Source organism: Macaca thibetana, chromosome 8, assembly GCF_024542745.1.
Source record: "Macaca thibetana thibetana isolate TM-01 chromosome 8, ASM2454274v1, whole genome shotgun sequence".
Classification (NCBI taxonomy): Eukaryota; Metazoa; Chordata; class Mammalia; order Primates; family Cercopithecidae; genus Macaca; species Macaca thibetana.
Window position 1 is genome coordinate 10518502 of NC_065585.1, and position 26715 is coordinate 10545216.

Genomic DNA, 26715 nt, shown 5'->3' on the forward strand with positions numbered 1-26715 from the left:
CTGCTTTTCACATTTCGGCTTCAGCCATCAGTTTTTTCACCTGTACTTAAGGGTTACGTATGGAAGTTACCTCTTGTTTGCCATCTAATGCAGCCATTTGAATTGGAAACCTTGGAGTCATCTTGAATTCCTCCTTTTGTCTCATCTGCAAATCTCTCAGTCCCTAGTCCTGCCAACATTTCTTCCTTCCTCCCATTGCCCCAGGTCCACTGTCATCACCTCTAATGCAGACAGTTTTGCAACAGTCTTCAGACTGGCCGCTCTCCTTCTGAATCTGCTCCCTATAAGCCCACCCTCCCAGAATGGTGTAAAATACATGGGGTCACGCTGCTTCCTGCCGGTGGGCCTCCCGTGGCCTCCCCTCCCCTGCTGTTGCTGGGCGTGGATGAATCTCACCCTGTCCTGAGATTTCTTTGTCTTGGGCCACTGCCTCTGTATGCCATTGGCCCCCACTGGTCTTATGGAATCTTGTGCGGGCAGAACTTTCTTCCTGGAAAGCCCCTTCTATCCTCTCAGCCAGCTAATGAATTCTGTCTCATTCTGTATGGCGTGCACCATCCCTCAACGTAGGCAGTCCCGGCAAATGTCTGCCTGGTGAAAGCACCTGCATATGACCTTTATTACTCCAGTAGCTTCTTATACTTTACGTAGTTCAGATAAAAAGCTCAGATAAATGACAGTAAGCTACATTATCAGAGTTGTTTAGATAAGGAAGAACGTGTGGGCCCTAGAGCCGTGAGCCCGTGGGGAGCTCCAGCAGGCCAGAGGTGGCCTGCATGAACAAGCTGCAGCGTTCATCAGGTGCTGGGCTTTACAGGCTTGTGTTCACACATTTCCCGACTTCCCTGAGCCATCCCTCCAGAACGTCCCAGAGACTCGTGGAATCCCCATTCTTGGCTCAGCAGGTGTAGCAGGATGAGCCACGGACAAAACCCCTCAGACACTGAGATAGCGAAGGGAGTGGCTTTAATCAGCTGGGAGCATCGGCAGGCTAGCGTCTTAAAATCGAGCTCGTCAGGTGCTCAACTTCTGCCCCTTTTAGGGGCTCACAACTCTAAGGGGGCCTGTGTGAGAGGCTCGTGATCGATTGAACAAGCCAGGGGGTACGTGACGGGGGGTGCGAGCACCGGTGGTCAGAGTGAAACAGAACAGAACGGAAGGTTTCACAGTGTCCTTCCACACAATGTCTGGAATCTATAGATAACATCAGTTGCTAGGTCAGGGGTTGAATTTTAACTACCAGGCTTAAGTCAGGCAGGCCCAGGCCTGGTTTTGGGTCTGGTTCCTGGGCACTGGGCTACCTGCCTTTAGTTTCGCTTCTTTTTCCTTTTCTGAGTATAAAACAAAATAAAACAATATGAGAGGGTCTCTCTGTTCCCTCAGAGGGATTGTGGGGCTCACCTACCGCAGCCGGGCTCCCCAGTGATGCTGCCTCCTCTTCTGTGTGACCATCTGCCTCTGCTGCTGTGTGGGGCACCGTGTCTCTGCTCTGATTCCACCACCGGGGCAGGGCGCCATTCTCTTTTTTAGATGAGGAAGCTGAGGCTCTGGTAGGTGAAAGAAGTTGCCTAAGCCCAGCTAGAGAGTACCTGTTGGAACAGGGATTCTGGTCCAGGACCCTTGGACTTCCCAGCTCAAGCTCTTGCCACACAGATCCATCAGTCTTCAGGGATGCTGCTGCTGATTGGCTGGTCCTCTGATTCTCCACACTCCCCTGCTTCAGAGTCATGTGAATTCAAACCCCCAGCTCTGGTGATAGTTATGTGTTCCCGAGAGACATGTCAGATAGAAACAGGACTGACACTGCAGCCCCCACTGTCGCATTGCTGCTTACTGTGACTCTTAGTTACCAAAGGGTGCTCAGGGTCTTGTGCAGGGACAGAATCCCACCCCAGCAGAATGGTGAAAGGAAGACTTGCTTCCTCAGCATCTTGGAGGTCACGCTGGGGCTGCTGGCTCTCAGGGACTATGTGGTAGGTTGGTGTCTGGAGGTAAAGGGAGTGGCCTCATCCTAGAGTTGCTCTCTGAAGTTCAGCAATTCTCAGTGTGGAGGGTCCGTGATTGATCCAGTGTGATGCAGCCCATGGCACAGGGGGCCTTTGCTTTAATTAACGGTGTCATGGTGACCATACCTGAGACCGGAGAAGTACTGGAACATGTGGCTCATGGCTCGTGCCCAGCAGCCTGTAAATCTGGACATACTGCTGGGGCTGGGGCTTCCCATCTCAGGGAGACTGGCTAAAGGCAAGGGCTGAGTGAGATTCCGGCAGCAGGCAGAATCTCTTCTCTTTTTTTTTCTCCTGCTTCCTGAGCTTGTGCTATTATTGGGCACCAAGTCAGACTTTGGGGATTGAAGTTGAGTAAGACAAGTCTATTCCCTTGAGCAGCTGAGTGTCTGGGGAGGAGGACAGTGATGTAAATAGACAACCAAATATGGTGAGGTGACCACCTGCAGAGGGAGCAGGGCAGGACCACGCGTCTGCTGGAGCATGTCGTGGAAGGCTTCCTGAAGGAGGAGGTAGCCCTGAACTCCATCTCTGAGGATGACTTGGGACTAGGGGAGAAGGTGGAGAAGGAGATGGAATAGGCATTTCTCTCATGATGGTTCATACAAAGCCTGCAGATAGGGGAATTTGGGCACATTTGAGGAGGTCTGGGATGATCACTGCAGTTAGTTTGTAAGGCCACCATGGGTGACCAGTGAGACAACGGCTTCGTGCCCTTCACAGGTTTATTTTCCTGGCAATTTCTCTCTATTGGGAAGAGCACATGCTGAAAGCAGGTGCCTGCCTGTTCTTCCCCTGTAGTAAGAGAGATAGGAGGATGCAAGAAAGCCTAAGGGAAGAGGGCGAGGAAGAGCAGTGCATATTCAGCAGGTTCCAATCAGTGTGGGTGTAATAAGTGCTTTAAACTGCTTTATTAGCAGGGTGGAGTGAATTGGTGGCAGAGTCCCAGAATATAATCCCTTATCAGTCTGCTGTTCTGACAGCTGTTCTGGGCTTTTTATTAATGTAACTGATAACACTTTACTCTCCGGGGCATTCTGAGATTTAATTAGTTCTTGGGCAATTTAGAATAGGTACTTTAGAATATTAGTGCAGTGTTAATTATAAATGAATGCATATGAACTAATTTCTACAAATGTGTGATTGCATTTGCATTCAACTCTTTAGTTGCCTGCTTCCAATTCAACGTACTTTGAATTATGAGTTACATGTGAGATACTCTGTTCTGTGGAGAATTCAAGGGTAACACAGACACAAATCCTGCACTAAGAGTGCAGGATTGTAAAACAAAGCAGGACCACTCCTTTTCTTTTGAGATGGAGTTTCGCTCTTATTGGCCAAACTGGAATGCAATGGTGTGACCTCGGCTCATTGCAACCTCCACCTCCTGGGTTCAAGCGATTCTCCTGCCTCAGCTTCCCAAGTAGCTGGGAATACAGGTGTGTGCCACCATGCCTGGCTAATTTTTTGTATTTTTGGTAGAGACCAGGTTTCACCATGTTAGCCAGGCTGGTCTCAGACTCCTGACCTCAGGTGATCTGCCCACCTTAGCCTCCCAAAGTGCTGGGATTACAGGTGTGAGCCACCGTGCCTGGCCACAGGACACCTCCTAAAGAAACACTTCTAGAAGAGGTGGGTTGGTAAACAAAGAACAGGAAGATTTTGAGGTAAAAGGAACTTACTTGAGAGATTTTGTATCAAATGGACTTTGTTTTTCTTAGTAAGGTGTTGGAAGCTTATCAGAGTTAAGGGTGTGTGTGTGTGTGTGTGTGTGTGTGTGTGTGTCTGTGTGCACATGCACATGTGCCTACATGTTAGGGGCTGAGAAGAATGGGAACTTTTTGAGCCCTCCTGTGGGTGATTCAGAAATGCATCAGAGGCATCGAGCGCCTACTGTTTGTGTAGCAGACATGGGGTGGTTGCTGACTACAGGATGTCGCGTGAACGGAGGTCTGTGCAGTAGTTTCCCAGACTGTAGTGGGCTGGGCAGAAATGATTATGACACTGTGGGGTAAGTATGGGGTAAGTATGGGGAACAGCTAGTAGGGGCTTCACAGGGTCTTGGGGGAGCTCGTGGAAGGGGATTCTGTAGCAGCCTGGAGAACAGGTGGAGTGGGTGCTCTCTGGTGGCTCGCTGGGGCAGAGAGTTGAAGGCCACATAGACGTCAAGCTGTGAAGAGTGGGGCTGGGGTGGAAGAGGGCAGGGAGAAGAGGGGAGGAGAGGAGGGGAGTACCACCCCTGCAGGAGGAAATAGCATTTGCTCAGGCACAGAGGAGCCACTGGCCACACAGAGGAGGCTGATGCAGTGATCCGGGGGGGCATTCTGTGGCATCTGAATCCAGCAGTGGGAGTTGGAATAAGGGGACATATTGTGGAGATGTCGAGGAAGTGCAGTTGACAGGACCTGGCAGAGTTCGCAGAGGGGATCTGCCTTGATTCTGGCTAGGGGCCGGGGTGAATGGTGGCATCCCTGCCTACCTCGAGAGCCCAGAGCAGATGCAAATTTGGAGGAAAGAGAGTGAGTAAGTTGTGGCCACACATTGATCTGGGGACTGCAGGATATCCAAGAGGGCATGCCGCCCCACACGGAGTCTAGCATGAGGTCCTCTACTCATGCCTCATGAGGAGGGGCATGAGTAGAGACTGGGTGGAAGCAGAAGGACAAACCACCAAGGGCAGCTCCTGAGGCTCCCACACGGGAGTGTCCAGGGACGGAGAGCAGGGAAGGCTGCCTTGAATGAGGAAGAGGATGGGTTGAGAATGGAGAGTGATGCAGGGAGTTCAGTGAGAGGAAGCTGGGGTGAAGACTGCGTTGATTAGGGGTGTACCTCGTTGCTAACTTGATCAGGAGCAGTATCAGTGGAAGGGGGTCAGTGGGAGATGCTTGTAGTGGGAGGGAATGAAAATGGGAATGGAGAGAGGAGCCATCCAGAGATGACTAACAGGATGGCCTGGGGGAGCCACCAGGATGCCAACAGGAGGCAGGTGGCACACTCAAATGGGTGACTTGAGAAGCTAAGGAAGAGACCCTTTGTAAAGTTGTGTTCAGGTCTAGGTACAGCATCAAGTCATGGTGTACCTGCGGGACTGAGGGCAGCTGGGAACAGCAGGGTAAACACGCAAGAGGGGAGAGAAGTCATCAGAACACCGAGGGAGAGAGCTGTGGCCTTTGGTAGAGGATGAGGTCAGCCTGTGATAACCTGGCAGGGAGGGAGCCTGGAGAATAAACACCCACCCCCGACTTTCTCCCTTCCCTTTCATCTCCTGCTGGTGCCTCCACTGGTCAAACCCAGTTGGAAGCCAGAGAGCAGTAGGGCCCATTGTGTGGTCCTTACTGGTCAGCCTTGGGAGCTGGGTAAAGGGGGAGGGGCCACCTGGAAGGGCAAGCGGGACCCCTCCAGAACTTCAGGGGACTCTAGATGCTTGCTTATTATCTGCCCTTAAAAGGGACACACTCGGGTCTCTGTTCCTTAAGTAATGGCCCCCTCCAGTTTACATCAGAACACGTCACTCTGTGCAGGGGCGCTAGACCCTGTCGTGGTAGAAAGGGCTTCAGCCCCGCAGAGGCATGCACACCGTTTGCCAGCATCTGCTTCCCTCTTTAAGGTTTGCATTCCACGTCGTGCGGTGTCATCGCTTTTCCAAATGCTGTCTTTTCCAAAGGAAATGAAATATAAAGAAGTATGTTAATGTGCTAGGGTTGAAGAGCAGCGCTGCACAGTAAAGGTTACAGTTCTTAGAACATCAGCACCTGGGGAAAACGCACAAAGCTAGGTGGGAGGGGGAGAAAGGGGCTTGGCCACAGCTCATGATTAATACAAACCGGAAGAAGCCAGAAAGAAGTCATCATCCCAACCTCAGGCTTGCGTAGGACTTTCATGTATATTTTTGGGTGTGAAGTCGACAGACTGGTGTGCAGCCAGTGTTTCCTGAAGGCCTACTGTGTGTGCTCACCATGTGAGACGGTTCTGCATCTGTTCCCTCATGTGAACCTTACAGTGACTCATTCTGCAGATGCGGATAAGTTTAGAGTGTCCCAAATTCATCCAGCTGAAAGGCAGAGCCTGGATCTTAGCTGAGATGCCTTTAACTCCAAATCTTGTGTTTTTCACCATGCGTTCTCAAAACAGTGACTTTTTGTTAAAGCCGTATTTCACGTAGTACACTGTACCTCTTAATTCGGTGGTTTTAATGCTGTTTCCAGGGCTCCTCAGAGATGCTTAGTGGCTGGGGCTGGAGGGATACTGAGGACAGGTGTGGGAGGCTAGCAGGGAGCCCATCCACTTTAATCTGAGAGATTGTACCTTTTATAGATTATTTATATTGAAATTGCCTGAAGAGCAGGAAAAAGGTCCTGCCAGTTAAAAAAATTTGAAAACTACCATCCCGGTGTGCTGACAATGACAACTGAATTCAGACAGTGATGCTGCATGATGTAAAACTAGATGACCAAGGGGACTTCAGCTAAGGCCCTTGTTTTCTGGAAGAGCACATTTATAAGAGCCTTGGAAAAAAAGTGAAGCATAAAAAGACTGGTTAAAAACACACACCGTGTACATAATAGCAGAGTTACAGGTGCTAGTTAATGCTCATGAAAGTGCTTTGCAGACTGTCATGTGCCACTCAGAAGATAAAGTATTGTTATAGCATTAATAGTACAGTTGATCACCCTTCTGTGATACTGACTAAAGGGAAAGTACCAGACGGGCATAGACTACTGTTAGAAATTTCTGTTTAAACCCACTGTTGCTGATGGAGTTAATGCTGGTCTCCCTTCCTGCGATCTGGCTTGCCCAGGGTAGGGCCATAAAGAGTTCACTGGGGTTCGATGTCATCTAGTCTGCTCTTCCTCTTAAGCATCTCAGACAGATTTCAGCTATGGATCTCACTAAAATTACATTCTGTTTTCTCTTGGCTAAAGAGTCTTTTCTAGAGCTCAGTGAAGATATTTTTAAACATTTAATACAATGAAAACAAAATACTGTCTTAGAAGTAACTGTGTAATTAGCACATGTACATGAAGAAGCAGGATATTTGAAGAGGCTTCATTTTGAGAATGGCATCTAGAGGACTTGGAGTTTGACCTGGGTCACCCCAGCCAGCCCTGCAACCCCTGGGGCTCCCTTCAGTGTCCTTATTTTCCACATTAGGATGTGCTTATTAAAGGACATCTGCTTGCCAGCTCTTCTTTGTCAAGCATCCTGCCTAGGCCCAGGAACTCAACCGGGTTTTCTCTGAAACAAGGGTTAGTAAATTACCCAAAATTCCCCGTCAGCATCAGCCAGGGGGCTTGGATTTCAGCTGGGGGTCTTTGACCCTGTGCTGTATGCTGCCATCTCAGAAGAGTGACTTTTAGCAGCCGTGTTTATTGCCAGAAGGTTCAGTATATCTCAGTGCAAGGGAGATAGACATTTATTTGTTGAACAGAACTCTGGCTTTCTTCAATCCCCAAGAATTGCCTCTTCATAGCACAGAGAATCACTGCAGATCTGGAAGCGCTGGGCACACCACTGACAAGCCAATAGGGGACTTTAAATGCCTGGACCTGGATACCAGGCCAGAGAAGCAGTCTGTTGCACCCAGGAACCAGCTGTGCACTTGACCGTACAGCGTGCCTTCTCCGGCTGGAGTGGGGCCGTTCATGTACATGGAGTGATTAGGAGCAAGTGGTCTCTTGCTGTGTTTGGGCACTTCGCTGAGGGTGCACAGAGCAAATGCCAGCCTTACTTTGTCTACCTCAGCCTTCAGCACAGCTGGGCCCAAGCCCCCGGTCAGAGAGAGGTGGGCAAGGAGGAAAAGAGCGGTGTTTGGATGCTGCTGTGCCTGAGCTGCCTGCAAGCCTTTCACACCTCTGCCTGTGGTGAAAGCAAAAATGCTGTTCGTGGAAACCACTTATAGGTCCGCTAGCCAGGCCCCTCTGTTCTCTCCACCACCGTAAACAGTATTGCACTCTGCCATTTGACCGTCACCTCATCTCATTGTGGAGCCAGCTGTTCGGCTGGTTCCTCTCTGCACTCTGTCTAAACTTCTGCTCCTGCAGAGCATCAGAGGCAGGAGGGGTTGTGGGAAGCGCTCACCTTGCAGTCTGCTGTGATGTGATGCTGGGTGTGCCACTCATGGGGACAGTGTCCAGGCTCAGTCCCCTCTTCTCCTCACTGAGCTTCGGACTCCTTATCTTTATAAGGGGCTTGGGAGCAGTCCTGCCTCACCAGGATGGTGGAGACTGAGGGAGACTGCGGCATGTGCAGCGTCCTGAGTGGCTGCAGGAGGCCTTCCCTTGCTGTTTGTTTAATGACTGGATGACTGTCCCACTTTGTGAGGTTGGAGGCCCTTCCTCTCTTTCCCCACTTTACTGAGTGTCTGTGATGTTTTGGGCACGGTGGAAGACTTCCGGTGAAATAGGCTAAATCCTGCCAGACCTTACTGAACTCACATCCACCTAGGGGAGACAAGCAAGAAACAAGTACACAAATACATAGACAAGCCACTTACAATAACTCTCCTCATCAGTAGGGACTGTTTGTGTGAGATGTGTTTGTTAGATCAGAGCTTAGAGCACTAGACCACAGTTGCTGGTGGTCTGCAACTGCAATGGTTTGACTTACGGTTTTTCAACTTTACTATGGTGTGAAAGTGATATGCATTTAGGAGAAACTGGACTTTGAATTAGAAATTTTGATCTCTTATTTTTATTTCTATTATTACTATAAAATTCATATTTTTATTATTGTAAAATAGGCTTTGTGTGAAATGATTTTGCCCAACTGTAGGCTAATGTAAATGTTCTGAGCACATTTAAGGTAGGATAGGCTAAGCTATGATATTTGGCAGGTTAGGTGTTTTAAGTGCATTTTTGACTTAATGATATTTTTGACTTTGCATGGGTTTATTGAAATGTAACTCATCGTAAATTGAGGAGCATCTGTATTTAACAACACAAACTTTTCCTACTTCCCAAAGGCCTGCACTCTACTAGACTCAGGTAAATGACTACCTTCTAACATACTGTGTAGTTTAGTTATTTATTATGTTTTAAACTGATGGTCTCTTTCCTCACTAGCATGTAAACTGCAGAGGGGAGAGCTCTCTCTCTGTTTTGTACGCTAAGGTATTACAAATGCTAGAACAGTGCTGACCACTGCCTAAGTATCTGCTGAACGAACTGTGGCTAGTAAAGAACAAGTAAATGCTATAGTGTGTATATAATTTCCAAGTAAGTATTTATATATTTTGTGCAGAAATGATATTTTGTTTGAATATGGACACAACAAAAATTTGAAAATTGGAAAGTGAGAAAGGAAAATCATCTCATAAAGAGAATATTTTATTTAGTAGTAGGGGATAATTGTTGAACTTTGCATTGGAGATAGAAATTCGGTTTTCAGATGAGACACAATTAGTATGAATATTTAACCAAATTGAGGAGAGGGTAACCAACAAGCAGGCGTAGAAACTGAAGAGGCAGATTTGAAATCAGACCCAAAGTTAACTCGACCCTCCCTAGTCACAACCAGTCACTCTTTTGCAAATAAAAATGCACAGAGACTGGAAACCAGGGGTGTGACTACCTGCCTTATTCTGCAGCAAACACCACACATACCAGGACAGCCTGGGGTAGGAAGCCGGCAGATACTCAGACTCGCCCAGTGCTGCACCTCTCTTCTGTTGCCATGATTGCACAAGATGACGAGTGGCTCTGGAGCAGGAATATGGGTGTCACAAAGTGTCCTTCTCTGTTCGTGTTTCCTGAAAACTCAGCAATGAATTTGCTCATGGTAACTGTATTAGTCTGTTTTCACGCTACTGATAAAGACATACTAGGAAGAAAGAGGTTTAATTGGACTTACAATTCCACATGACTGAGGAGGCCTCAGAATCGTGGCGGGAGGTGAAAGGCACTTCTTACATGGTGGTGGCAAGAGAAAAATGAGGAAGAAGCAAAAGCGGAAACCCTTGATAAACCCATCAAATCTCATGAGACTTATTCACTATCATGAGAATAGTACAGGAAAGACCAGGCCCCATGATTCAGGTACCTCCCCCTGGGCCCCTCCCACAATTCATGGGAATTCTGGGAGATACAATTCAAGTTGAGATTTGGATGGGGATACAGTCAAACCATGTCAGTAACCATGGTTGAGACTATTTACAATTTAGTGAATCAAGCCCATGGTTTACGGCAGCTCAGAGGGCTCTTGTGCATGTGCAAGGTGGGTTAGGCAGCGCAGCTTATTTCTAAGCAGGTCACCATACAAACTGTCTGTTTTGTAGTGGGGAAGTCTCTGTTCCCAGAGTGGTTCACAGGTAGTGTAGATGGCATTCCTTTGAGATGGTTGGGTGATAACTGCCTGATTATCGGAAGTTGTACAGAATGACCCGCCACCATCCCATCTGCCCCTAAAGGCTTGGGGTCACCGATTCTACATTAGAGCCCAGACTTTCTGTCGTGGTTCTTAGTGTGTTGCCATATCATTGTCCAAGAAATTTCTAATCTTAATTGTTGTTATTAATACTAGCTGGGACATTATGTTGTATATTTCTTTAATTTGCGTGGTAGAGATGGTAAAAATCTTAAAAACAAAGCTGAATCTAAACCGAGATATTTTGGATTGAACGAACTGAAGCACTTCCAACATAGGAGGAGGGCTTTGTTCATTGGGATAATGTGGAGGTAGGGGTTTTCTTGTGTCACTGTGCAGAACCATGGCCCCTGCTTCAGATGTGTGGGTGCATGGGACGCTCTTGTGGCCGTCTAGAACCACCAGATGCTGAGAGCAGAGGTGGGAAGCTGTCCCCAAGATTGCCTCTGACTACTAACTTAATTTCATCTGGTTCTTAGGATTTCTAAATTTGGTGCCCATCAGAGTGGCTACCAAGACAGGGGAGTGAGAGTAGCTGTGGCGTGTGGTTGAGAGAGTCTTTGGGGTGGTGTCCCAGATATGTTTTCAGAAGGCAGAGAGGGTGAACATTGATGGGATGTTTAATATATGCCTGGGGTTTTCCCAGCAATTGTGTTCTTCCTTCTTATAGCAATCTTCTGAGGTCCTTATTTATATTTTATATTTTATGAGTGTTTTAGGGAGATTCATCAATTGTCCAGAGTTCCATTGCAAGTGGTTAAGTTGTGTCTTACCCCAGCCTCTCTGACTCCGGAGTGCTGCATGCCCACTGCCTCTCTGCAGTGGTTCCATTAACCGGCCCCTATGTTGCTCAGGCCAGCTGGTTTGTAGCGAGCTCACAGCATGACTGAATGCAGCAGCCATGTGCAAGAGAGAGAAGCAAAACCCATCAACAGCTATGGAATTTTTAAAAGGAGAGGAAACTGGAGGGGAGCGTAGGCAGGGAAGAGTAGAAAAGTTTAAAAAGTCCGTAATTCAGAGGAAGCAGGAGACTATTGAAAAACACCTATTGAAAGGCCATGATACATGTGAGCTGAAGATGGGAATGCCAAACCCTCAGAAAAGCGTCATCAGCATGACTTCTAGGTTGGGTCCTCAAGGCATTTCAGTGGACAAAAGGCAACTTTGAAAAGTACAAAGGTGGGTCAAGTGAAGATACAGGGAAATTGGTGAACAACCGGGTCAAATGGGAACGAGGACTTTGGTGTCCTAAAGTGGGGGGGCAGAAAATTACTAACAAGGCTGTTGTTAATATGTCTTTCTCTTTCACCCTGTAAAAGCTACCCTCCTTGCTTTCCACAGAGAAGTATTGAGCACGTACTACACACCAGACCTAATGCTGGGCATGAGAAACACACAGTCATGGGCTGTGAGAGAGCTGGGTTCAGGGCTGTGGGGAGCATGGCGCGTACAGGAGTGCAATGGAGAACCTGATATTTCTCTCCATGAAGCACCTGCTTTTGTAGGCCAGAGTCTCTGGGTGGCATCTGGGTCTCCATGCCGGTTCTTCTCCTGCCTCACCTCCCACCCCCAACCATATTGGATGTTTTACCTGGAGTTATTTGCTACTCCCTAAATGCACCTGGCATTTGCCTGTGAGTGAGCATGCGTGTTTTTTTCTGTGGGAACCCTGTTCTTTTCACAGTGCTCCAGGCCTCAAGGGATCAGTTAAGATAATCTCCAAGAACCATTTCCAAGGCCGTTCAGTGCAGTGCCTGGCACCATGGTGTCTGAATCGGTTGGAAAGCTTAGTGTTGAAGCTTCTGAAGCTCTCAAGAATAGAATGTAATGTGCGTGGACTGTGGATCCATGTTGCATGAGGCCACAGAGAATTGATGAAGGATGTGGGGGCTTGGAGGTGTGTATTTGGAGCAGTCTTGAGTGGGTAGAGTCTTAGCTTAGGTTCCCCACTGGAAGCAGCTTTGGCTACAGGTGGTTTAGCTGAGGGGTAGTCCCAGGAAGCAGGAGTGGGGGAGTGAGAAGAGTGAGACAGGGAAGGAGCAATGCCAAGGGCTTGTTAGTGGGGTCCCTGCTAGAGGTAGTGGGGATTTGACTCTCAAGATGTTGCCATGGGCCAGGCACAATAGCTCACACATGTAATCTTAGCACTTTGGGAGGCCGAGGTGGGTGGATCACTTGTGGTCAGGAGTTTGAGACCAGTCTGGCTAATATGGCGAAACCCGTCTCTACTAGAAAAATGCAAAAATCAGCTGGATGGGATGGTGCACACCTGTAATCCCAGCTACTTGGGAGGCCGAGGCATGAGAATCACTCGAACTCGAGAGGTGGAGGTTGCAGTGAGCCGAGATCACGCCACTGCACTCAGCCTGGGCGACCAAGTGAGACTCTGCTTCAAAAAAAAAAAAAAAAAAGGTGCTGCCATGGTGACTCCCAGAATTGTCTGCCTAGACAGTGTCCAGAGCACTGTCACGTTTGGGCCATGGGATACAAGAAGAGCCCCACTGTCCCTTGCCTAAGGGAGGACCAGAGCCTGCACTCAGTGCGGACTCGAGGTTGGTGCGGCCCAGTGGGTTGAAAGTGAGTGGTGTTCTATTCCCTTCTGTTTTATCTCTTCCAGGTTTTTCTTTTACTACCTCTCATATTTTTCACTCTTTCTCCTTCTTTTCTCCCTGCAACTTCCTTTCTCCTACCTTCTTCCTTATGTAATAATTCTACCTATTTGTATGTCAGGGCCTTAGAATTTAGAGATTTAGACGTTGTTTGGTTCAGAGTCTTTTCCACAGCATTTCCAGTGGTATCTGTGACTTCCTGGAAAACCCTCCTCAGAAACGTGTCTGAAAAACACCCTTTCCTTGGATAGCTCTAACTGTTGGAAGTTCCTGTCTCTGCTCTGAGATCTGTCACTGGGGACTCCACTCATTGGTCCTAGCTTCATCCTTTGAACACAGCAGAGCAGGTCTTCTTCACTGTCTGGCTCCAGCCCTCTGGAGGCCTATGTTAGGCTTCATAAAATCGCGAGAAGAAGTGGACCCAACCTCCAAGAGGTCACAATATGGATAAGGCATGTCAACCGATAATTGCAAGCAGTGTGGAAAGTCCAACCCTTGGTTCAGTGCTCTGTGTGTATGTAAAGAGAATGGAGGAAGTAAGAAGGTGAAGGGTACAGAGTGTCACAGAGGAGGGGAAATCTGAGCTGCCTTTTGGCTTGTCACTCAGACAAGCAGGGGTGTGTGGATCAGGACATGGCGCCATGCATGGCTGTGTGCCACGGTCCAGGGGCTATAAACAGCACCGGGTGTCGGTCAACTTATGGTTCAGCATTGTTGGAGCCCAGAGGGGTAGGAGATAAGTACGTGAGGGTGTGTGCTTGCAAGTCGTGGCCTTGATGGTGCAGGGATAGTGGGAGAGGATTTGTGGCAATTCTTGGAGGACTTTACCCAGCACTTTCTCCTAAAGGAAATGGGAAGGAAGCCCGATGAAGGGTTTTAAGCAGGCACGTGACAGAATTAGATTTGGATTTTTCAAACAATTCACTCTAGGGTCTAGGTGGAGGAGGATGGTTCCGAGAGTGTGTCAGTCAAGATACTGTTAGCAGAGGCACTGGTTAAAAACAAGTTTAATAATGAGAATGTTCTCTCATGTAACAAGAAGTCCAGGCACAGCGGTTCCAGGGCTGGTTCAGGGACACCTCTGTGCCGTGAAAGCCCCAGGATTCACCTCTCTCTCTGTATGCCCGAGGCATTATCATGGTCTTTGGCTTGGCCTCGCCTAGCTGCTGGGTAGTTGCCTCAGTTCTGGCAGTGGCCATAGCAATACCCAGCTGAGGAAGAGGGGAGGTACTTTCCTCATGAGGAAGGAAAACCCACTCCTGAAAGTCCCTGGACCCTTCTCCTCACACCCCATTGGCCAGGCTTGGGTCCTGTGGCCCTAGCTGTTCCGATGGAGCAGCATTCCGAGTTCCTGGAGTGGGAGGTGGCGTCGTGCTCCACGAGGGACAGGTGTTGGGAACGGATAGGGTGGATACCAACGATGCGCATCCCAAAGCAGCCATGGGGAAGGAAACTCAAATTGGAGCTGTAGGAATGGTGAGGGGACAGATGAGATTCTTGTGCAGTCTTTTCTTTTTCACCAAGGCCAGCTCAGGTCTCCATGGGCTTTTAAAACGGCATGGTGCCAGACCTTCACCCACGTCCAGCCACCCAGTTCTGCAGTGCGTTCTTAACATACGATGCCTAAAGCAGAGTCCAGACGCAGTTAGTCCAGACGCAGTTTATCCGGTGCGGTGTAGTGATCTCTTCAGCTGCTTCTTATTGGTGTAGGTGAATGTCATTTGGTTTTTGTTGATTCATGCTGTTAACCTCGGTTTAGCTTCTGGCAAGCTCTAATTCTCAGATCTTTTTTTTTTTTAATGTGAACAAATCTATTCCTAGCATATCACCCACATATTGAATTGTATCCCATGGTAAATTCCGGTACAAAGCAAAGCATCATTTTAAAAGCAAAAAATTCTGTAATATGTTGTTTCTACCTTTTTATAGCGTCCAATATATTCTGCTATAGTTATTTATGCGTGTGTATCACCCAGTATTTAGGCCACAAAAAGAACTTCTGTGACTCAGGCAATTTGCAGACCTTTTGAAATGTTTTTATTATAGGCACTAAAAAGCAAAATAAAACAAAACTGCTGTTAGGCGTGATGCAAATCAAGCCTACAAAATGTAGGCACTGCCAGTGACTTTGAGATTACTTGTTTTCCTCATTCTCCGGCTTTATAGGGGTCACCCTGCTCTTCACCGGAGGGACTTGTCTGATGGTCTTGACTTTTTCCCTTTAGCCGTGGAGAGTGATGCAGTTCTGTTTGATTCATGATCTCATCTATTCATTCTTTTTAGCTCCATGTTACCATATTTAGTGCTGATACTAGTTATATGATTAAGGACCTTTTCCAGTGAATGAAAGAACTTCTATAAAACTGTTTCACTAGGTCTAAAAATGGTCCAAGCACCTGGATTATGGGACAAACACCAAAAAAAACTTCATAGAACATAGAAAATTAGAATGTTTGTTTTGACCAATCTGCCGTTAGCCAAGTTTTTTCTTCCTTCTTCCTGAGTGAGCTTTCGTTTAACCAGCCTGCCTCCCTAAGAAAGAATACTACTCCATTTTATCTTTTCCCTTCAGGCATTCCTTGGTACGTTTACTTGGGGAACTGGCTTTAGGCAGAGTTGAATCACTGGAAACAGACGGACCGAATGGCCTCTGGCTGTCTCCCTTTGGTTTCTCCTCTTTCTGCCGTATTGCTGTGTGGTTCCCATCTCACCTCCCTATAACCCAACCTTGCAGCACCTTCTGGACCCCCACCTTGCGTTTGCGCACCCTGCCTCCCTTCATCTGCTTCCACGCTAATGGCTGAGAAAGGCATATGTGGAATTGTTCCCTGTGCATTTGTCATATGTTCTGAGGAAGTGAATTTTGGGCAGGTTATTTCAGGTTTTGTGGCTCTATTTCTAAGTAAGAGAAAACTCCTTTTCCTCCCTTCCCTATATTTCCTCCTTGCTTAGGAATCTCAAATAGTGTGCATTCAACAGATGGCTTCTTTGTTCTTCACTTGGGTATGGAAGTTTTCTTACCCCTCAGGCTAATGCCAAGGGTAGCCATGTGGAATTAGCTGTTGTCTTTCTGTGTCTGACACGTTCCCTCTTCAGTGTATTTCAACATTTTTTGAACCCATTGACTTTGCTGTCTGTAGCAGCAGCACAAATATAATCCAGCCCTTCCCGGCTCGGACACCTGTGGCTCTCCATGGCCTTCCAGAGGCAGCAGGTAGGCCCCAGGCATTGTTTCCCTTCTCTCTTCCATTGTTTTAAGAAATTTTAGACTAGAGTCAGCCTTGAAAAATCAGAAGATTTCATGTAAATCTGGATTTCCATTCTCGCTGTGAGCCGTCAGAAGACGTGACTCTGTCTCCCCACCCAGCAGGCTGTTTCTCTGTGGGAAACTTGAGCCTCCTTTCCTTCCAGCTTCTCCCCCTCCCCAGGCCTGACTGGTCTCCATGCACGTTGATGTTTCACCCCCGGTTCCCCAAAGGAAGGTTCCAGGCTTCTCATGGCCATTCAGGGCCCTTTTGGGCCCAGCTCTGATGCCCTCCCCTGGTTTTATTTCTGTCTCCCTGCTTCCTTATGGAGTTGTCACCACACAGGATACTTGGGCACTGGTTTATACTTTGGCTCTGCCATCTGTCCCTAGTTTGGAACACATCATTTCCACCACACCCACTCCTTTGCCCCATACCCCTTGCCTGTATTCCCTAACCATTGCTTTGCACATGCTTGCTTTTTATGTGAACCGAGGACTTACATCCCCACAAAGGGGAGAATCTACCATCCTTTCCTGTAACCATCTTAGACCCTTGTTCATTTCACTCGGTGCGCAGCAGACTGCCCTGGATTGCCTGTGCTGTTTGCATGTCTGCCTCTCCCCCTGCACTGTGGGGCCCTCGAGAGCAGGGTCTGCACCTTATCATTCTTTTTGTCCACCATGCCTGGCACCCATACAGTAGCTGATAAGTGTAAGTTGAATACGTGAATGATTTATTTCTTAGAATATAAATCGTGGAGACCTTATCTTCTCTGCAGTGTTGTTTATTAATGATTCTGAAGTCTGCTAAGCCTCATGAAGACAAGACAAGACAAGAAGCTATGTCTGCTTCACCCAACAGTGTGTGCCCAGGGCCTGGGTGATGGCCTGTGGCAGGGAGCAGTGAACATGTACTCAATCGATTGAAGGCGTGAAGAGCCACCGTGGTCCCTACAGTGATTCCGTGCATGGCACTGCAGACCAAAGAGCTGTGTTTCCTTTACTGTCCCGTGAAAGAGTAATGTTTACCCTCCAACTCTGCCACTGATATAAAAGGATACCTTATGCATCTTGGTATTTGCTCCTTAGGTAACGAGTCTGACCTTGAACTAGAAAAGAAGTGTAAGGAAGATGATCGGGAAAAAGCCTCGAAAAGACCACGGTCACAGAAAACAGAGAAAGTCCAGAAGATCTCAGGAAAGGAGGCCGGACAGCTTTCTGGGGCGAAGAAACCCATCATAAGTGTGGTTTTAACTGCACACGAAGCAATTCCAGGTGACTGCACCAAGCGGGAAAGGACAAGGCAAGACCCTTGGCAAGCCTGTGCTAAGGGTAGCCTGGTGTCACAGTCTGAGTCAGAACACAGAGCTGGTGCCTTGGTGGGGCTCTCCATTTAGTCACCCACTAATTCGAGAGCATGAGCTTACTGCCCAGGTGTTGTGGTAAATGGATAGAGGAGAAGCTGTGAGGGCTACTGTGAGGGCTGCTGCTCCTGCTGTGGTCCCACAACCCCGCCGTGCTGCTCCTGCTGGAGTAGTGGTTCCGGGAGCAGTTTGTTTTCTTCCTCCCCTCACCCAGCTCTTCTGCTGGGTGTGTGCCTTCCCCTCCTGCTCTCAGCCATGCTGTCCTGCATGTGAGGCCAGCCCGTTCAGCCAGACGCATGCAGGCTGCTGCTCCAGAACCATGCTAACCCTGCCCACCTTCTGTTTTGTATTTTTTTCCTCTCTACACATAGAAAAGACGTAAACTGACATAGACACCCACTATTTCCATCTCTCAAAGGTTAGAGTTCTATTCTCATTTTTCTTTTCTTTTAAGATCAAGACAGTGGGAAATGTCCTAAGGTGGTATCCTGGGGTGCCTCTGATCTTTTTTTGTATTTTTAGAAGGGGTTCACCAAATGTTTTATAATGCTAGAAATTTCCATCTCTGTATTCTTTTACATGAAATAACTGGTAGATATGTTGCACTATATTTTTTAAAAAGATCTCCTCTAGGATGGTACCCTTAATTAAAAAAAAAAAACAGTTTATAATTGTGTTTCAAAGTATAATAATTTTTTCCCTATGTGTTTGAGGTGACTGCTGTCAAATAAAATTTAAAAATTAAGTTTGGGATTTTAAGGACGGCTATAGCCTTTTAAGTGCCTATTTTCAATGCTAAGAGTAACTCATTATTTAAAATGAAAACTCTGAATAAATTCTCCTTCTATACATCACTGCAGACCAAGGTGATCAGTAGAGAACAGACCATATAAAATTGTGTGACTAGAAGAACTTTCTGGAAAGTCACTTTGTCAGCCCTGCTCACTTCAGAACAGTGTTATTCTGGAAAATAAGAAACCCAGAAGAGAATTTCCGATTTTCAATTGTTGCTAGAGAAAGTTTCTAGAATTTTTCTAAAAATTAGTGGTAGTATTTTGATATTTCTTTAAGCAAGGGTGAAAAGTGTAAATAATTCCTTTGCAATTCCAGAAACAAGGGGGTAAATTGGATCTTTTTCTTTAATGTGGTTTGACATGGGTGATCCTATATAAAAGCTTGCAAGTAACATACATGTATATGTGTGTGTATATATATATGTATACTTTTTAACATAAGTAGATCAAGTGAAAATATATCTCAAGAGGACATTTAGACAGATTATTGAAAAACTTGTCCTTACTTTCTCAAAAACATGCACACACTCTCTCACCCCCCCCACCCCACCCCCCGCCAAAGAACTTAAGTGTGTGAGCTGAGTGAAAACCATCTTGCGTGGGCATCAGACAGTATAGAAATGTACTTCCCAGCACCATCCCCTCTGTTGCGATGGGGTCATGGCCCACTTTCGATGCCTCTCAATAAGCAGTGCCTTTTGCATCAATCTCAGGTGCTACCAAGATTGTGCCAGTGGAGGCCGGGCCCCCTGAAACAGGAGCTACAAATTCTGAGACCACTTCAGCAGACCTGGTGCCTCGGAGAGGCTACCAGGAATACGCCATTCAGCAGACACCTTATGAGCAACCAATGAAGTCAAGCAGGTAAAGTGTTTTGTTCTGTAACTTTAGCCAGAGGTTGGAAGTGAGTGAACTCCAGAGAGTGCAGGAAGGATCAGCATGCTTGTTCATTTGGATCTGCTTATAAACTTGTTTATAAAAGATACTGACTCTTTGATTCAGCGGTAGAATTACCCCTCCATTGCAGCCCTCAGTGTGCTGACCGAGCCTCCAGTGTGTTACAGAGTAGCATGCTTTTAGAACTGAGCACCAGTTGGTTTAAGCCAGAGCATTTTATTTAAAGCACACCTATTTTTTACCTTAATAAAAAGAAATAGAAACATAGCTTTAGTAAAGTTTTAGATATTTATAGCTTCACATGTTACAATTTAGAAAAATCTTTATTTCCTTCCCACTTTCAAAAGTAACACAAGTGTGTTGCAGAAGGCTCACATATCCCATATAATGTGGCGTTAAAGTAACCTAGAGTTACTCTTTCTAGTGGTAGTTTAGTTCATGTGCTTCTATAAGTTTTTTGAAATATGCTAACATATATTGGTTTAATTTTGTTGCTTTTTGCAAATACTAAATACCAAAAGTACTGTTTAAAACTTTAAAAAAAAGCTTACTATACCTTGAAAGTCTTTGATTTTTAGTACACAGTTTAAAAAGCTGTGTTTGCTGTTATGTGGATGTATTTTAGTTTATATGGCCAGTTTTTACTATTACGGACAATGCAATGATTAACGTTTTGGTGCATACATCTTTCCATACTTCAAGACTTCCTGAGGAATCGATTGCTAGAGTTGAAACTGCTACAGCAAAGGATATGAGTGCTTAGTGCTTAATTGACATTAAAAACTGTCTTCCAGATACACTGGATCGGTTGACCACCCATAGCAAACCAGTGTGTTTCTCTACACTCTCCCCACATTGTCTGTCTTTAGCCTGTACCTTCTGAGGTCAGTTAACAAACTCTGATCCCCCGAGGTCTGAAAACATTTCTCCCAACTAGAAGGAAAGACAAAGAAAATGCCTGTTGCCAGTGGTTTTCCTCTGTTTCTGGAAGAAGAGAAATGGGGTGTTTTTGAGTAGAACGTAAGCTTTAGAATGAAATAGACCTAGGTTGGCTCTAGACTATTCTGTATAAGTTCAGCTCAGCAAATTGAGCACCTCTTATGTGCTGGGCACTAGAATCAGACAGATGCAGCCCCTGCCCTCATGAAGCTTATACTCCATTGTAACTTGACACACGTTACTTTGCATCTCACATTTGTTGCACAATTTTAAGACTAATAGAATTTTAGTTTAGTAGTGAGAATAAAAGATAAAATATGCAAAGTGCCTGGCACATGTAGTGCTCTCATTAAATTATATTATTATATCATGTGGGATGCTTCATTAATTTGTAGCCTCAGTCCTCTATTCTTGTAAATGTGAACAACTGAATTTATTGATGAAGTTGTAAAAACACTCATTCCTTTGGTGAATTTGTAATAGAATGAAGTTTCTAAAATCATTCTGTGTTTCAAGTCAGGTTGATTTGTAGCCTTAATTAATTATCTTCACAATATTTCAAGGTCTGTTGGGGAGGGGTTCAGCTAAATGTTAATCTAGTTACGGGTAAATACACTGAATATTTAATCAACAGAGCTAGGCTATATTTTTGTTGTCATGCATTCTATTAATATTTTATTGTGCAAATTATAAGATAACTATGAAAGAGATGTTTTTGCATAAGGATTTTACTTGGTAAAATACAGATTAAAAACTTTTAGGTTATATAATTCTTCTCTCATAATAAATGATACAGAGTTATTGTATAACAAATTTTGGAAGTTCAGAAAACTGAGGGAAAAAAGTCATTTATGATTTTATTACCCAAAGATAACCACTTATTATTTTAAATGTGTTTCTTCCCAGCCTTTTTTTCAGCATGCACATTTTATAAAATTGAGTTTATATTTTATATGCGATTTTGTATCTCACTTTTTAAAAGTTTTTTTTTTTTTTTTTTTGGAGACAGAGTCTCACTCTGTTACCCAGGCTGGAGTGCAGTGGCACAATCTTGGCTCACTGCAGCCTCTGCCTCCCAGGTTCAAGCTATTCTCTTGCCTCAGCCTCCTGAGTAGCTGGGAATACAGGTGTGCACCACCATGGCCAGCTTTTTTTTTTTTTTTTTTTTTTTTTCTGATTTTCAGTAGAGATGGGGTTTCACTGTGTTGGCCAGGCTGGTCTTGAACTCTTGACCTCAAGTTTGCCACCCGCCTTGGTCTCCCAAAACGCTGGGATCACAGGCGTGATCCACTGTGCCCGGCTGTCACTTTTAAAAACTTAATCACATTACATTTATATGCGTTTGTTACTCAAATTAATGACAAACATTTTGCTTTATAGCAACAAGGCATAATTTCATAAGGATATAGTGTAATCAGCTCAACTGTTGACAGTGGAGCCAACGAGATCTTTTAAAAATGCTCATCTGATGGTTACCCTTTTGGGCTTTGCCTTGCTCTTAGGGGTACAAGGGGCTTCCAAGACTAGCCCTGCCACCTCTGAGCCTTGTCCACCTGCTGTGGTTCCCCAGTACTCTTGCTCCTGCCGTCTGCTCCGGCCATCTGGGCCTCTTTTCACTTCCTTAGTCTTTCTTGCAGGCACCGCTTCCTCTTCCTGGATGCCTTTCCTCCCTCTTTCTTAGTTAATGCTTACCTGTCCTTCAGCTTTCTGCTCAAATGTCTTGTCCTCAGGGAGGCCTTCCCTGTCCCTAGACCAAGTCAGTCTACCCTGACTGGACTCTCAGAGTGTCCGGCCCTTATCCTTCTCCCACGGAGCCTGATGGTCCTTGTCTGCTTACTTTTATATTTATTATGTAGGCTGGCCTATGGCACTTTCTGGAAGGTGAGCTCCAGAGAGCAGGCCTGTGCTTGTTTTCATTCCCTTTTGTATCCTGAGTACCTGGAACACTTTTTTAAGGGAATGAATAAGTGAAGAAAGATAAACATGCAAACAAACTAGTTCCCTATGTTGGTACCTTCGAACAGCTTCCCATTCTTAACCATTGCGGAAAATGAGCCATGAGCACCATCATCTGAAATTTGTATTCTTTCTTTTGGATAAATTCCCAGAAGTGGAATAACTGAATTAAGGAGTATGACCTTTTAAAGTTCTGCTGGATTTCTTTGTAAAAGCAGTGGTGAGAGTACCTCTCTGAGGAGGCAGCATTTGGAGTAAAGTGACTTCATAGAACTCGCGTCGACATCGAAGCTCTGGCATCGGTTCACTGTCACAGTCAATGACTCGGACTTAAGAGTCAGATGGAGGCTGTGTAGCATCCTCATCAGATTCACTATCCTCGAGGGGAACCCAGGCATTAAGGGCCTCACCAGGTATTTGCCTAATGATACAAAAAATCAGAGCGAAAGATTCTCCTGACCATTTAGATCTTGCAGTAGAAGAGAAAATATGCAAAGTCTTGATTTATTTATTTAATTAATGTTATGAATCCAGGGTTTCTTTCTTTGGCATGCTTTGTGCCAATAATATGTATCACCTTCTGGATATCTTTGTCATTTGAGAAAGATCCAAATTACTTTCCTTAAATTAGCCTTGGGCTTAGCATGCAGGCATACTAGTAACTTCCAAATTTAAATATTATAATTACATCATGTGAATTGTATCCTCTGGTATTTATGGACTGCAATCCATTTAAATATTTTAAATTTAAAGACAAGGCCACCTGTGTTGATCAGACACAGTTGTTTGGATAGTTTTATAACTATAGACTTTACAGTGAGAGTGGGTTCAGTTGAATGATATCTTGTAAATAGCACTACATGATTATTAGTACGTTTGAGGTCCTTTTTGGATAACCTGGACACATTGTCCAGAGAAAGCAGTTACGGCTGGAGAAGAAGCCTCACTTGCCTCCTTAGACTCATCTGTCAGTGCCTGTCCCTGGTTCCTTTTGTGGTACTTTGGTGATTGCCATTTGCTGGTTTCAGAAACAAGGCTTGGCCATTCCAGCAGCAATGGAAACCCCACACAGGGAGCCTTCTTTGCAGCACAGTCACTCTGGGGCAGGGTCGCTGCGTGTCAGTGATTTCAGGCAGTAGAGAGGATGAGCATGCACGTGTAGGCTCTAGAGTCGGCGTCTTCCTAGATTCAAGTCCTGGCTTCACCACTTACCAATTGTACAACATGGGGCAAAGACTCAGTTTTCTCATCTGTAAAACGAGTATAACGATACAGATGGGATTAAATACTTAGCATAGAGCTTATCATACTACACATACTCAGTAATTATTAGCTGTTATTATTACCATCTCATTCAGCACACACATTGCTGTACTGAAAGAGAGAGAATTCATGAGGCAGGTGGACCATGCTTTTATTCTTCACCACATGCATGAAATCTGACACAGTATCTGAAACACATTGGCAGGTGTTAACAAATGGTGGCCATTTATGAATAAATGGAATACAAAGTTAATAAACAGCAACCCTATTTTCCCCATCTGAGTTCTAAACCAACCATGATAGAAGAGGAGGAAGATGGAGAGCCACACGCCAGCTCTATGACTGACAGAGATGTGGAGGAGAACAGTGTGGTACAAGTCAGCAGGAGCCTCCTGTTACTGCCTGCAGAATGCGACAGACTTTCTCTCCCACTCGCAGTCCTGGATGGCTGTGGCCAGGCTCACAGAGGCCCAGCTGGCTAAGTGCCCGCTGTATCCCATGCTTACCCCAGTCAGGCACATCCTCCCCAGAAATAGGCAGAGCTCAGCTCGTGACTTAGGTCCTGCTCTGAAGTCACCAGTCAAACACATTGGTCCACTTTTCTTGAGAAGAAGTAAGGATGTGGAGAAAGGCCAGGGGTCTTTCACTAATGGGTGGCCCTCACATGGAAACTTGCAGAAAGGAAAAGAGTCACCCCCAAAGGTTGGTTGAATGAATAGGCAAGTCTGGCTTTACCAAGCTATTGAAAAGATGGTTGCATCCAGCCTTATGCAGCAGACTGAATTCATTCCATTAAGACTAGTCCTGTTAAAATATCGCAGAACCACCTAGGTCAGCTTGGAACACAGCTGATTATTATTGTGCATGCAGTAGACGGCACACCTGTCCTTCCGCTTCCATCTTCCTTCTTTTGCTTCCCTCTTTCCTTTTCTTGAAGCCCCAGTCCGGACAGACATCTCTTCCTCAAGTTTTCTCAGTCCAGACAGACATCTCTTCCTCAAGTTTTCTCAGCTACCCTAATCCAGGTTAGAGGTCTTTTTCCTTTTTTGCCGTGTGTGTATTCCTATCAATACATACCACGCTGTCATGCAAACATTTGCCAACCTGTCCTCCCTCCCACAAGACTGTGAGCTCCTGAAGGACCACGGCCCACATGAGCCCTCTGATCCTGTTTGTTGATTGAATGAATGCACCCATCCAGTGTCTGTCCAGTTTCGTTCACTTTTCAGCCTTTAGTGTTTGGTTCATAACAAGGATGTAGAGTTCATGAGGAACATTCAAGGTCTCCAGATGTAACCATGCTGTCATCTGTTTCTAGGCTAGGTCCCACTCAGCTCAAAATCTTCACTTGTGAATACTGCAACAAAGTCTTCAAGTTCAAGCACTCGCTGCAGGCCCACCTGAGGATCCACACCAATGAAAAGCCATACAAGTGCCCCCAGTGCAGCTACGCCAGTGCCATCAAGGCCAACCTCAACGTGCACCTGCGCAAGCACACCGGCGAGAAGTTCGCCTGCGACTATTGCTCGTTCACCTGCCTGAGCAAGGGCCACCTCAAGGTGCACATTGAGCGGGTGCACAAGAAGATCAAGCAACACTGCCGCTTCTGCAAGAAGAAGTACTCTGACGTCAAGAACCTCATCAAGCACATCCGAGATGCACATGACCCGCAGGACAAGAAGGTCAAGGAGGCCTTGGACGAGCTCTGCCTGATGACAAGAGAGGGCAAGCGGCAGCTGCTCTATGACTGCCACATCTGTGAGCGCAAGTTTAAGAATGAGCTGGACCGCGACCGCCACATGCTGGTCCACGGAGACAAGTGGCCTTTTGCCTGTGAGCTCTGTGGCCATGGGGCCACCAAGTACCAGGCGCTGGAACTGCATGTCAGGAAGCACCCCTTTGTGTACGTCTGTGCTGTCTGCCGCAAGAAATTCGTCAGCTCCATCAGGCTGCGCTCCCACATCAAAGAGGTGCACGGGGCTGCCCAAGAGGCCTTGGTCTTCACCAGTTCCATCAACCAGAGCTTCTGCCTCCTGGAGCCTGGTGGGGACATCCAGCAAGAAGCTCTGGGGGACCAGCTGCAGCTGGTGGAAGAGGAGTTTGCCCTCCAGGGCATGAATGCACTCAAGGAAGAGGCCTGTCCTGGGGACACTCAGCCGGAGGAGGACCGGAAGGAGCCGGAGGCCCCTGGGGAAGTGCCTGCCCCAGCCGTTCACCTGGCCTGCCCGCAGGCCGAAAGCACAGCCCTGCCACCCTGTGAGCTGGAAACCACCGTGGTCTCCTCCTCAGACCTGCATTCTCAAGAGGTGGTTTCAGATGATTTTTTGTTGAAAAATGATAGCTCCTCCACGGAGGCTCATGCTGCTCCTGAGAAGCCCCCAGACACGCAGCACACAAGCTCAGTCCAGACACAAGGTGAAGTGATCACACTACTGTTGTCCAAGGCCCAGAGCGCTGGGTCAGACCAGGAGAGCCAGGGTGCCCAGAGCTCCCCAGGGGAAGGGCAGAACATGGCTGTGCTTTCAGCTGGTGACTCAGACCTCAGCAGTTGTCTCAGGTCAAACCCAGCCGAGGCCTCAGACCTCCTCCCTCCAGTAGCTGGTGGTAGGGACACCATTGCACATCAGCCTGACTCTTGCAAAGCTGCCCCTGAGCACCGGTCAGGCATCACCGCATTCATGAAGGTCCTGAACAGTTTACAGAAGAAGCAAATGAACACCAGCTTGTGCGAGCGGATCCGGAAGGTTTATGGAGACCTGGAGTGTGAATACTGTGGTAAGGAAAGGCAGCGCCGGTGCGCGGCCCTGTCCACTCCCATCACGCTGTGGTCACCTCGCATTTGATTTGAGCTCACATCTGTTTGCAAAGAACACCTTCTAAGTGAGCCACCCTCCTCCTTGTAGATAGGAACGGTGACCGCTGTGTGGCAGTTAGCGCTTGGAGTCTTATGGAGGCGGCCGGGATGGTCGCACAGTTGGCCGTGCTGACCTGGTCAGGTGTGTGTGCTGAGGGTTACCCATGACCTCTACCAGAACTCTAACTAAGAAGAATCTTTCTTCTGGCACATGACAAGTTTAAAGTTGAGCTTTAAATTGTGGCCAACTACTAGATCAGCCAAGAGAGGTTACAAAAGTTACAAAAGTGGCTGCAGCTCTCTGTAGGGAGGTCCCAAATAGCACCCTGCAACTCACAATGAAAGCATGGCTCCTGGAACTCCTGGGGAGCTGGTGGTGCAGGATATCGAAAATCCAGCTCCAGACCTGCTGTCCCAGGAGGGCC

At 46.7% G+C, this 26715-nt stretch overlaps 1 protein-coding gene across 6 annotated transcripts in view; it reads left to right on the forward strand.

The window, feature by feature from the left end:
- Positions 1 to 26715, forward strand: part of ZFAT (zinc finger and AT-hook domain containing) — a 235157-nt gene that overhangs the window by 80372 nt on the left and 128070 nt on the right. For all 6 annotated transcript variants that reach the window (XR_007728259.1, XM_050801563.1, XM_050801566.1 and 3 more), the window contains 3 exons: positions 17313 to 17498; positions 19095 to 19245; positions 24755 to 26211. Coding sequence is in view for 5 of the 6 variants with exons in the window: in XM_050801563.1 (XP_050657520.1) it covers positions 17313 to 17498; positions 19095 to 19245; positions 24755 to 26211 (1794 nt within the window). In the remaining variant the exon portion in view is untranslated. The remainder of the gene's footprint in view (positions 1 to 17312; positions 17499 to 19094; positions 19246 to 24754; positions 26212 to 26715) is intronic.